The sequence below is a fragment of the Melitaea cinxia genome, chromosome 11 (genome assembly GCF_905220565.1).
Source record: "Melitaea cinxia chromosome 11, ilMelCinx1.1, whole genome shotgun sequence".
Classification (NCBI taxonomy): domain Eukaryota; kingdom Metazoa; phylum Arthropoda; class Insecta; order Lepidoptera; family Nymphalidae; genus Melitaea; species Melitaea cinxia.
The window spans coordinates 11,807,408-11,821,571 of NC_059404.1; the positions used below are offsets into that span (position 1 = coordinate 11,807,408).

A 14,164-nucleotide genomic window follows, 5' to 3' on the forward strand; every position below is an offset into this window, starting at 1 on the left:
AACAAGTTTTTAAGCAGTTAATGAGCAAATAATACTAAAAACATTGAAAAACAATTGCTAAACAAGATTTCATGGTATGGATGATCTTAGAATTACAAAAACTAGGTTAAAAATACGTTTTACAACTTACTGTAACAAATTTTACAAATAACTCGTAACGTAATGTTGTTACCTTTTTCACATTTTTTTTTTAAATTTATAGCTGATAGTATTGAAAAATAATTACCAGGTTGTTCGTGTATTCGCTTCACATCTACGCACGGAAAAGAAAGAGGCACTTTCAGCAGTCCAGACTACCCGCGCCCCTACCCACGTGACCTCTGCCTGTTGTATACGTTCTATGCAGAGCCCCATCAAATCATTGAACTCGTATTCACCGATTTCGACATTTACAAGGAACATATGGGGTAAGTTTTTTATATATAATGTAAGTAAATAAACCTCTACTGCGATCAAAATATACAACGCAACTTATCTATTTCTAACTATCTGTATTTAGCACAGTGTGATTAGATTCTACTCAAACTATAGAGAGAATACACATAATTATATAAAGATAATAGAATCGTATATATTAATAATCTATAATATAAGGTTAAGATGTTTGCCTCTCTTTTTAGAAAAAAAACCTCAATATTACTCCACATAAATTTTATATCATTTTATAGATAATTGCTTGCTTTACCGGCTACCATAACAAAAAAAAATTAGAATTGCTTTTGCTTTTGTAAATAATTTAATTATTAAAATTATACATATGAGGGCTTTAATTTTGAAACAACGTCAACATGATTGACAATTATTATACTTATTTAGTGCGAATTATTCGTGCGAATATTGCTAGTAAATAATATTATTTCTTCGCTCGTGACATCATCTAGTCAGCTAGGGGTTAAGACCCCTTTTACATTGTTTTTGTGCCATGTTCTTTTAGAGCGTCAGTGATCATAAGTTCAATTGATTATAATGGAATGAAATAAAACTATATACTACATTTAACTGCTCGTATACTCATCTTACAATAATAAATAAACATCATAAATATAATTTCTATTTATAAAAAATATCATTATTAAATATTAAAATATTTGGAATTTAAATAAGGAGAACTTGATCTCATTTCTATGAACAACTGGTAAGCTTTGTTGATAAATGTAGCTCTTCTACATCCTTAATATATTAAAATAATTAGTACATATAAAAATTAAGAGGAGAGAAAAAGGGAATGACCTCGCACCCACCACCTGATGATGAACCTTCCTCGTGAGATCTGCAGTTTATAGCGTATCTGCATTTGTTTTATAAATAAATTTAGTAGTAGTAGTAGTTGTAGGACCAAAGTCTAATAGGCGGAAAAGATGCAACAGATGAAGCTGTAGTATTAAAATCGGCAGCGAAGGCTATCATTTAATTACAATAAAGCAAATACCGAAGCCAAAGGGGCAAGCCCTGGTTAAAGTGTAAGAGTCAATCACTGGCTTCATATCGCTTCAAGCGCACTAGCGCCAGGCGGCCAAGTGTAAGCAAGCGCTTTATAAATTAGCCCTACTTAATATTATATTAAGTAAAACGCAAATTCACATTGTAGAAGCCACCGGAGTGGAGTAAACATTACGATTAACGCAAGTTCATATTTTAGAAGCCATTGACTTGGAATCAAATGCCATGACGTGATCTATAAGTAATGCTTTTATCAATATCGCATTCATATAGTCGCATGCTTTAATCCTATTTTATATGTTTGACGCAACGCATTATGTGATAATTTTGTGTTTAGTAAAAAATTCACCTAATATTATTATGGAACCTTCTTCGAAAACTGTGTATATTAAATAAAATAGTTCTTGATTAAAAAAAATTAAAATAATTATTGAAAATTGTAATTTTCATCAGAGAAAATTTGCCATTTCAGTGGAAATAAATTGGAAAGGTTCAATCAGGTTACTATATATTAATTTTGTTTGAAATATTTCCAAAATTTTAAATAGAGTAATAATTTTAAAAGCACCCATTCCGTGTTCTCCGCGCCACCCAAATCTAATTAAGTCGCTTCGAATCGTTGACTAGATTGGACTGAAACAAATAAATAAACGTTTTACACTAAACGGATCTCAGTAGGATGAAAATCCTGTGCCAAGGTTACGGACACACAATACCAACACAAACGCCCAGACCACAACAGCTGTATAGCCTGTACAAACATAAAACTGTGACCATCGCGCCGATGCGTCATCAATTTTTCTTATTAACAAATGCTTTAGATTTGCTACTACATATTTTACTAATATAAGAAACAGATAATGACTTAAAAAAGTGAGCAGAAATTTTATTTATTTATTTACTTATTTATTTATGCATAAAAAAACTTAGAACTAACATTACAGTAACCCAATGCGTTAGTTAAGTTGATCGCAACAAATAACATTAAATTTAACAAACAATTTGAACAAAACACAAATATCAGATAATAATGATGTATAAATGTGTTGTATTACAAATCATTCTTTAGAAATAAAAATTATACACTTAAATAAAAAAAATGTATTAAATATAATAATTTTATTGTGCTTGCTAGCAAACTAAAAAAAACGACTTCAATTACATCAACTACTTGTCGATGTAATTGAAGTCATTCGTCGTTGAGTTGACGAAATAACAAATGCACAAGTCGCCACTACGATTTTCGAAGGTTCCTCTCGATTTCTCTGGGATGCCATCGTGAGATCCTAGTTTCCTTGTCATGGTACCACCCTTAGAATATCTCCTTTCCAACAAAAAAAGAATCAACGAAATCGGTTCATGACCGATGAAGTTATCCGCGAACACACATAAAAAATATACGTAAACACACATAAAAAAACTTATTATGATTTTTTTGAAGTCGGTTAAAAATGAGCTTACTTTATAAAAATATATTTAATTAAAAAGAACATGATAAAATTTGGAGAATACTTTTTAGTTAGTCCTAAATATAAAAGCGCGATGTGGCTAAAGAAAAATAGGAATTACGGAGCTTGGTTTTCTATTTGAACTGTTTTTTTTTCAAAAGTGAATATGTGAAATATTTAAATACAATATGTAAAATCTAATACAAAATATATTGAGGAACCTTCTTTATTTTGAAATGATTTGTCTAAAAATACTAATTTATAATATTAAAAAGAAAAAAAGAACATAAATTTGCGTAAAAGTTAAATAAAAAAAAAAGTCATTATAGCAGTATCAAAAATCAGCCCCAGTTTAGACAGCACACTTTCTTGGAGACCTCAAGTTGCTGAGATCAGTCGCAAAATATATGCTGCAATCGGCACATTGAGAAAGTGGAAAAATTTCTTGCCTATCAAAACAAAGATATCACTTGCTCACACACTTCTTTTTCCTATCCTTGATTACGCTGATGTTTGCTTTGCATTCTGACCTTTCTGAAACTCTCCTTAATAAACTTGAACGCCTTCAAAACATGATCATTAGATTCATATTTGGCTTAAGAAAGCAGATCGTATCTCAGATTATCGAGCACAGCTTAAATGGCTTAAAATAAGAGAACGCCGCAACTCACATCTTCTGTCTTTTCTCTACTCTATCCTTTTCCATCCCACTACTTCCCCATACCTAAAAAAAATGTTTTAAATTTCTTGGCTCGGACGTACCTAGTACGTTAAGCCTTCGTTCTCAGGGTGACAACAGGCTTAAACATCCTATATCGCACAGTCAATGTTAAAGCGAATCTTTTTGTGTTAAGGCTGTAAAACTGTGGAATGCCCTCCCGCGAGACATTCGCCAAGCGGAGTCGATTGATATTTTTAAGCGACGTGTTAAAAAACATTTTTTATCTACATATCGTTAGTAACATTTCTTTATATGATATTTTATATGTATATTATTTTTAGTAAATAATTATTTGTTAATGTATTTTATATGTATGTAATTATTTTGTATGCATATTATTATGTAAATATATGTGTGTCTCAAAGCATTTATGTATGTGTATGTATATATTATGTATGTGTACTGTGTGTATATTATGTATTATATATTATTGATTTTTCCACCTTAATTTCTGCACACCTCTAACCGCTACTACTGTGTCCAGTACCCAAAGGTTATCTGGAAGAAATCGTTACTTAGCGATAGGATCGCCTTTGTTCATCTTGTATTGTATCTTTCTTTATATGTGTCTATATTTTGGTGTAAGTTAAGAATAAATAAATAAATAATAAATAAAGTTATATTATTAAACTGTTTTTTAATGAAATCAGAGATAATGTCGTAAAATGAAAACAAAAGATTTAATAATAGTAGCAAAGATACAAGTATAGAGATAAAGATACAAGTATAAAGATAGAGTAATAAGCTAATACTATCTTTTCCATTAAAATGTTTTCACTGCCTTAAAAACTCTTTCTCATTACATAATTAAAAAATACCAAGAAAGCCTGAAAATTTAATAAACAAAAGAAACTTTTAGGGCGATAACGTTAACAAATTGCTTTATATTTTAATTATCTTTTATTTAGGTCAAAGTATCATAACGTTATTAAGTTTTCTTATCCCACTTATAGTATAAATCACTATGATAAAGAGCATGACAAGATAAGAGCTGGAACGATCTCATTAATAGACGAGGCTTTTGTCTCTCCAGAGACTTAAATCCTATCTTATTAAGATGTAACAATAAAACAGTTCATAACGGGCATGAGACAAGTACGAGCCAAAATTAATATTTCGTTTTCACGGTAAGAATTTATTTCTAAAAAAGAAGTATTCGGTTGAATTTAAATATTTAAGAAACAAGATAAATATACTCAAATAGTATATATACCCGCGCCGCGTTGGCGCAACAGTTACGGGGTACGGTTGCGGGTTCGATCCCCGCACATGACAATCATTTGTATTGGCCATACAGGTGTTTGCCGTGGTCTGGGTGTTTGCGCATTCCTTGTGGGTCTCCCCACCGTGCCTCGGAGAGCACGATAAGCCGTCGGTCCCGGTTGTTATCATGTACACCTGATAGCGATCGTTACTCATAGTAGGGAATATATCCGCCAACCCGCATTGGAGCAGCGTGGTGGATTAAGCTCTGATCATTCTCCCACATGGGGAAAGAGGCCTATGCCCAGTAGTGGGATATTACAGGCTGAAGCGTATATGCGTACAACGCAAGGCCAGTATAGAAATATAAGGAACAACATAAATTAATCTCTTAAACCTAAAATAATGTAGATATGACAAAAGCAATCTGTAACATTACGAATCTTTTTCTATAACAATTATATTTGCATTTTTATCGTGACAATAAATAAACATCTAAAGTTACGCGTCATCGCTAACAAATCTTATATACTTACAAATTAAATATTCGTATAAGTAAATATGATTATTTACCCATAGCTTCACATAAACGCAATTTAGGTAGGCATGATAGGTTATCAAAGGTGATATTAAAAATAAAAATAAACAGTTAAAATGGTATTGTTTTATGTATCATTGATTTAAAAAGTTTCTATATTTTATTTTTCTCACATACTCCTATTAGTATAAAGAAATAGGTGTAATGTCAAATAATAATAAAAACTATAGTTCTCCTCATCGATTTCGATGACGGCGACACTATAATAAAACTAATAATAAATACAGCTAGCTACGAATAAACCTAGAAACGATATAAATAGAGCTTTGTAATGATGTTGCAAAAAGTCAGAAAAATTTAAGCCCTCGTCTCGATGCCCTGGTGACAGCAGAGCTGGCATATTTTTCGCCCTGGGAATTGGGATTGCGATTTCCCAGAAAAATGCTGGTATTCTCGCTAGCATTCTACGTAGACATAACCTATACAGTAATTATCCTTATGAATTGTAAGTTCTAGCTAACCTACGTTTTCCTACGTACATAGATAAAAAACCTATTTATTGACTTATTTAATTTGCAGCGCTTGGTTTAAAAGCATAATGTGTAATCTATAGTATTCTATCTATTATGCCTTATTCTATCTTATCCTACCCATCTATTATTCCAAATAATTTTTATAACATTGATCAATATTATTGTCGATTGCTGCTGTTCCAATATAAAATTAATTACTAAAACATTAACATATTTATTTGACTATCCAGTAATAATAATAAATAAAAAAATACATCGAAATAAAATCACATCAGTTTTCGTAAGTATGGTTTTAGAAATATAACACTTTGTTACCAATGTCGTCACATTTGTGCCCATAAAGCAGTCGATGTAAATTGTTAGAACAGCTATTGTGAACAATAAAATTCATTCGACCGTAAAAGCTGCTTTTAACGTGTTTTACTTTCAAAGCCGTGTACAGGCGAGCTTAAAAGACGTGACCGAAAACGGACACGGAACGCGTATGAAAACGGACTTCTAAAAGAAACCTCTAAAACATCTTTGAAATAAAATAAAATAGAGCAAATAGGAGGCAATTTTATATTTATAGATTAGAAAAATCTTCTGAAAACTTGTGTATAAATATTGGATTCTTGTTTGTCAAAGTTCTTCGGCATATAATTGAAAACAAAAAATTAGTAATACTATTAGAGAATGGTGGAAAAGCGCTTTTTTTTTGTTCTATAAATATTTATTAATACTTTATTTTAAACTGAAATTTAGTAACAAAAATTCTGCTTTTAAAAATATTCTGTTACTTTTTTTTGTTTACGAGGAAGAAACGACGCTGGGTTAGCGTAGTGGTCAGGTCTTGTCTAGTCAATAACAGTCAGTTACGGCAACTATACTTAGTTGTATATATATAATATATAATATATTTTTTACTATAACTACAGCGTCAACAAAAATATTCAAGTACTCCGACCAATGTGCCAACATATCTTTATTTAATCTAGTATTCGCTATAAATATAATACTTTATTTATCTATTTAAAGAAAAAAAAGGGCAGTTAATATCAATAACAATGATAATATTAAAAGAGAAATAAACTAAAATAATTTTCCTTTAGGCCAACCGTAATATTATTAATCAACGTGACCACAGCGCCAACGTATTGTCAAATTATATAAGCCTCTACTTATTTATTATTATTATTTATTGAGTAATCTTTTATCATTGTGTAATCTAATCGAATATTGGAACAAAATGGAACACAAAATAGGAAATTATTACTGGTCTGGTCATAATTCTAAATAATAATTTGCGGGCAACCTATCCATTATTTAATACTATCAAGTTGTTATGTTGTTAAGCACGAAAAGCTTAACTGTTTGTTTGCGTTAACAACGAAGGTTCATCTTAAATAAGTTTATTTTTGTTTAGTTAAACATTTTCTAATCTAATATACCTACGGGTTTTGAAATAATTAAGCGTTATAATAGTTTTAATTTTTTATTCTTATAGTAACAAAAAAATCTAGCATATTTTAAATTAAATGGTGGGAATTAATAATACTTCGTGTATTTTTTTTAATTTTTGTCTTTTTTGTTTATGCTTTGGTCTCTTAACGTATCTACAATTTTCTATCTTTTTCTTTTTAAAACAACAATTTAAACAATTTTTTTTAGAACTGCATAACTCCAACTGACATAGACTATGAATCATCACGCTATGGCATGTTGAGCAATTCCTTTGTAGTAAAAATTTGTATCGATTTTTATTTTATTTTTTCTCTCGTTTGTCAACGTCTCTCACATATTGCCCATAAAGATATCGATGTTCACATAAGAAAGAAATCACATCTTCCATTTGTATGTCTTTATTATCGTAATATACGTGATTCTCGGGACGCTTTGTGTTTACAGTTCTCGCAATATTTATTTTTACACTTCATTTGTATGAAAAGCACAAAAGTGAGATAATATGTTTTAGATAGTAGATTGGATATGATTTTCGAATTTTAATTCTATGGTTTACCTTCTTTGAATAGCCGTATAAAAATATAAAGAGATTATTCCAATGTCAATGTATTTTCTTTGATGTTACGGACACAACGTTCACAAAGGTTCGATAAATACTTTAAAATAATTATATCCATAATCCGGCTCATTCGAAAAATAATTTTCAAAAAAGAAACTCAGAGGTATGTTACAAAATCCTCCTACTTACAGCCACACAGTGATCATGGGTAATTCTGTTGTCAAGCAGTGGATTTGCATATTTTACCTTTGTCTGCTACTCATATTTTTCCTGTTTTCCTTCACTATTAGACTTAATTGTCTCTTCAACTGACCATGTTACTAAACACAGTCAAATGCCATCTGAGGCCATTTCCTATCATGACCTACTATAACTATCCTATAAAATAATGCCTCCTAAAACAAAATCAAAAATTCTTTTGTAGCGAAACTTAGATTTTACAAAATCTCTAAAATTACTTTAATAGTATTTACTTTTCGCCTACATTTAGTAACAAAAATAGTTAATTTCAAGAAAATGATGATATTACATTCAATTTATTATATATTTCATTTTCCGTATGCACCTACGTATAACCTACATAAGTCATATGTTTTCCTCACTGGGCACTGCGAACAGATTTCTCATGAATATCATAACAAGTGTGTAATATTTAAACATAACCGAAACATCTTGTGTGTATCTACCCTCATAGTATATTTTCTCGTGTATTCATTTGGGAATTCTAAGTGTGTACTGGTTAATATTTTTTCACTTTAAATTAACACTTCTCGTCTGATAAAGTTGAAGGACTTAAACGACCAAAGGGAAAATTCATTGAGGTGTGGTATTACTTTTTTTTAGAATCAGAATATATATCTTTGGCATTTAACTGCACTATAAAAGTTTGTTAATGTGTCACAGTTGTACAAAAGGACTCTTTGACTATTAAGGACGAGGTTTAGAGTTTAAACCTTTACGCCACTGGTCGTATGTTTCTCCAGAGACACACTTCGCAAACACTGTGTAATAAATGTAAGAACGTGGGCGCGGACGAAAAGTACTAGTATCATTTACATAAGAAGGTGATGTATGCTTTGTTTTCTTAAATGTTTATGTAACGCCACAAACAATAAATCTCTATTTTTTATTGCTTTAAGATTTATATTGATTACAATAAGCCATACCAAGAAAGTTCAAACAAATAGAATAAAATTCTTCTGTTTATAACGAGTAGAGATTGTTTGAAAAAGCTTCATATATCATAGCGCTGCGGTGACACGCGGGAACTAATCGAGTGGAACTAACAAACGATGGAATATACAAAGGTGTTCCATTCTATTAAGAAATACTTTTATGTGATAAAAAACAAAAGTTATATTTATTTATCTTTCTTAAAAAAATCGTATTTTTAAACGGTTTATATTGTTAATTACTCAAATGCTGCTAAATAATACCTGCATATTATAAATATGACGGTGAAACCCAATAGTAGCTTTGTCGAAAACATTCGAAACAATACACACAACAACAAAGCTTTTTTTTTAACGTAGATATCAACACAATTATATTTGTATGTACGTAGGAAAGAGCTGCGTTTCAAATTTATAACATTTTGAACATTTTGGTAATTTAGTATAGGTTAAGCTGTTGATATTTTTTGAATATTGATTTTAAGCATCAATCGCTAAGGAAATTAAGAATAATCATTATAGATATAATATATCATTTGCATATTTACCTTTAAAATTATCTGGGAGAAATCGCTCTTCAGCGATAAGATGGCCTTTGTTTTTATTTCTTACTGTGATTATTGGTGGGTTGATGTACAATTAAGAATATTATCTATCTATAAAATATTGAATGCATCTCTACCAAAAATAATGAAATTATGTAAAATTCAGTGCTAAATAATTTACAAAAAAATAAAAAGAAACGTAGGAAAGGTTTTTGTTGACCAGAACACCTAGAATGAATGTTGAAATTACGGTTAAATAGACTGTCATATTTTATGAAAAAGAGAAAAAAATGTAACAAAACAATGTTAAAATACAATATGAAAATTCGGATAAAGTTCGCGCCGCGTTAGTGCGTAACCCGCTTCAATATTATAACGCTACGTAATGTTTTTTCATCAAATTTATTTTCGTTAAAAATATGAGTTTCATCGACTTGTTGTTGTTATTAGAAGATACACAGACGTGAAGTAAAATTACACACTTGTAATTTTTTTGTGGTACTACTAGTTCGGCAAACAAGCGTACGGCTCACATGATGGTAAATGGTTACCGTAGCCTATAGACGACTACAACACCAGAAGTATCGCTAGCGCGTTGCCGATCCTACCCTCAACCCTCCCAGGAGCATTAGTCACCTTACTAACCACAGTAACACAACACTGCTTGAAAGCAGTATTATTTATCTTTAAAGTTACAGTAAGCCTTTAATAGTTAAATGTAAACAAAATGTTACATAACTGATAAGGTATTTTACGAAACGAGGTAAGGGTACAAAGATAAAAAAAAATGTTTAAATTCTAACATTCCTTACAACTTCAAAGATGCAAAAACTACTTTACTTCCGTTCCAATTGGTCCACGACGTTTGAAACGGCGTCGGAACGTTAAAAGCATATTTTTTTTATTCACGTCGCTGTAAAAATGGTGACGACTTCGTAACGACACAAAATAAAATATTACAGAGAGTTTAAGTCCACTAACGCCATCGTAAATTCCCTAGCAATAAAGAATAGAATGTACTTTTACATTCTAAAAAACCTCAACTGTACACTTTATAAAATCGAATAAATTTCGTTGACACACTAACAGAAGGTAATGTTTACTCAAATAGTGTATAGCAAGTAAATGATTGATTGTAGGTATACTTATAACTTTGCGTTAGAGATTGGGGTATAGGAATTTGTATGTGTTACCAAGTTATATTTCAAAATAATTTTCATTGCAACAAATATGATGAAATTTTCATTAATGATAATAATCAAGCAAAATATTTTGTTTATAATAATAAACGTTAAAAATTGAAATGCACGTTAAGCTGTTGGTCCCGTGCTAATAAAGACCTGATAGCGAACGTTACTTATAAATAGTATATATCCACCAACTCGCAGTATGGATCAGTGTGGTGAATTAAACTTCATACCTTCTTTTACATTTAGAAAAAGGTTTATGTTCAGTAGTACGATATTAAAGGTTGAATAAAAAACAATCTATAAACGTTAATATTAATTAAGCAGACTTTCCTAGAAATACCAACACTTCAAAAATAGTTATGATGACAATGTACATAGAAATTAAATTGGTGTTGAGATTGAAATAGTGATTAAAAATACCACTCTCCACACTTCTACGTATGATCTCGCTCGAATTAAACATGTACGTTTTCGCTTTTCTTAATTGCACCTGTTTCCGCTCGACTTAGTCGCATACAATTCGTTTCGCTTAGTTGTGGAAATATTTTGCCTCGCTTAGTCACGAGTGTTTTTGCTTCACTTATCCTCAGATGATTTTGCTTATATTAGTTGCAAACGTTAAAAATTGTTGTATTCAAGTACACTTTCGTTTTGCTCAATTGCGTAGATCGTTCACGCTTCACTGATACAGTCATGATGTTGCTTTTCATAGCGTCTCTGATTTTCTTTATTTAAGAAACAATGTATTATGATGTTTTTTAGATGACCTTTTAATAAATGTTTAATTTTTATGAATGTTTATTAAAACAAAATAGACTATTTGAACAAACGAAATTCTATATGGGACGTCAAGAAACAACAACACAAACATTAAAGTAGACCAAGACAAATACCAAAATAATAGTCAAGCGTGAAGTTCGAAACCGCGACCAGAAGTCACTGTGACCACTGCGCTAACCGGGGCACTAACCTGTCGTCATTATTAAGATTAATAAAAGTAATATTAAGAATTAATGAGCTAATTATGTCATATTTTATTTGCATATAAATCCAGTAAGTAGTAATACGAAGCTCTAAAATTATTTAATTAGGCTGTTTGTGCTTATTTGCTTGACTCGTGAGATATTTACTCGGTTGTTCTGAGGTTAATAGTACAATAATATCTCAATTATCCTCCACAAACGCTTTATAATAGGTCGGCAAAAAATTATTTTCATATTTTCTAGTAAAAAGTTTCAATAAAATATTTTTGGTTGTATTGTTTGTAACTAGCTGGTTTTTTGATACCTTGAAGACATGACATTTTAAAATGATATTAAGAATGTAAAAAACAGTTTCTCGACACTTTTCATTTCTTTTTCTGTCCGCTTAATGGGTGAATCCAACGAATAAATTCGGTCCATTTTTAAAGTTCTACTTTAAAAAAGGGAAAAATTTGATTTGAGCCGCAAAATAATCTTACGACGCTTTCAGTCAGGAAATTTTGATGTCAAAGATGCCATTTCGCTGTAGTTGCCTAGTTACAGATAAACGTGACGATATTTTTTTAAAGTTGAGCTAGATCAACGTCTGATTAGTCACAATATAGCTGAAAATCTGAGAGTTGACTAGGAAATAGTCTTGACCCATTTGAGAAAAGGCTAGCTATACAAAAACTTGATATGTGAGTGCCACATGAACTCACTGAAAGAAACCCAATGGACTGTATACTCATTTGCGATTCTCTCTTAAGACGTAATGATATCGAACCGTTTATGAAGAGACGATAGAATACGACGACCACTTACCACCGGGAAAAAACCATCGATTCAGATTTATACTGTCAACAGCTGATAAGACTTAAGCAAAAAATTAACAATAAGTAATAGAATTCACTTCAGTCTGTAGTATCTCACTGCTGGGCATAGGGCTCTTTCCCCGTTTGTAGGATCAGAGCTTAATCCACCACGCTGCTCCAATGCAGTTAGGTGGATATATTCCCTACTATGAGTAGCGATCGTTATCAGGTGTACATGATAACAACCAGGATCGACGGCGAGGACAGGATTAACGTGCTCTTCGAGACACGGTGGGGAGGCCAACAAGGACTGCACAAACACCCAGACCACGGCAAACATCTATATGGCCAACACAAACGTTTGTCACGTGCGGGGATCGAACCCGCAACCGTCAGCACAACAGCCACAACTAATGCTGTGACCTGGATCTAGATGGTGGATCTCGCTTTCGTAATGACGCAGTATGTAAGTTGCCCTAAATTGTCCCATACTCCGAATAATACGATAAAAACATAGCTTATTTTTCAACCTGTCGCCGAGGGGATAGAATTAATCAACAGAAAAAGTGTGGTCTTTCATCACGAGAACGCCCGACTACACACGTCTTTAAACACTCAACAAAGATTGAGGGAGTTTGACTGGGAAGTCTTAATACATCCACCGTAAATCCCCGATCTTGAAACTTTATGTTTCCATCAATTTAGGTCTCTTCAGGATTCTTTAGGTAGTGTAAACTTAACATCAAGAGAGGACTATCAAAACTACTTGACGCGGATATTTAACGAGAAGTTCCAAAATTTCTTCAGCAACGGAATCCTGTCACTACCTACGAAATGACGGCAAGAAGACGAAACTTTTTTCTCGATCTAACATCACCTATCATTGTTTTGTAGCATTACTCAAGTAGCTAATAATATATCTGTTTTTATTATCTTACTTACAAAATGAGATCTTAAAGTGTACCTACTAAGAAAATTAATAATTAAAATTAGCTGTCCGTAAATTTTCCTTAATATTTTACTTTGATACTTTCTTGTTAATAATAATTGTTTATCTTATTTTATTAAGTCATCAAACTTACGATACGGTACGTTTTCCTTATAATTAATTATTGAACTGTCAGCTATTTAAGCGTTTTATCGAATCAAAGTACAGTGGTTGAAAGTATAAAGTTACCTTTAAACATTAATTACTTTGTTAAATGGTGAATATTCTCATTTATAAATGTAAACCACGGCTTTATTGATTATCTGGCCATAACCACAGGAAGTACGAATGCAAAAATTAATGCTTACGCGACTTCGATACGAACGGTGAAAATATTAATGAATTTGACGTTTCAGTATAAAAGGTTTCGCCCTTGTTGTTTTCATATTAAAGGTGGGTAATTATTAGATTATTTCGATTTTAACAAATACATGTATTTTATCCGTATGTGATTGAAATAAAAACGAAAAAAAATCCTATTAATGTGGTGAAAGATTTGGATCAGTCTATTTTACCATAAAAAAAAATTGTCATAAATTTAATAATGTATACATATCATTTAATTAGTAAAAAGAACCTAAATAAATTCTACGACTTGAATTTTTCT

The 14,164-nt window shown here is 31.3% G+C and overlaps 1 protein-coding gene across 1 annotated transcript in view; it reads left to right on the forward strand.

Moving 5' to 3' along the window:
• The window catches only part of LOC123657614 (suppressor of lurcher protein 1-like), a 66,823-nt gene that overhangs the window by 2,447 nt on the left and 50,212 nt on the right, over positions 1–14,164 (forward strand). Inside the window, exon 3 of the mRNA XM_045593137.1 lies at positions 230–407. Within this exon, the coding sequence (XP_045449093.1) occupies positions 230–407 (178 nt within the window). The remainder of the gene's footprint in view (positions 1–229; positions 408–14,164) is intronic.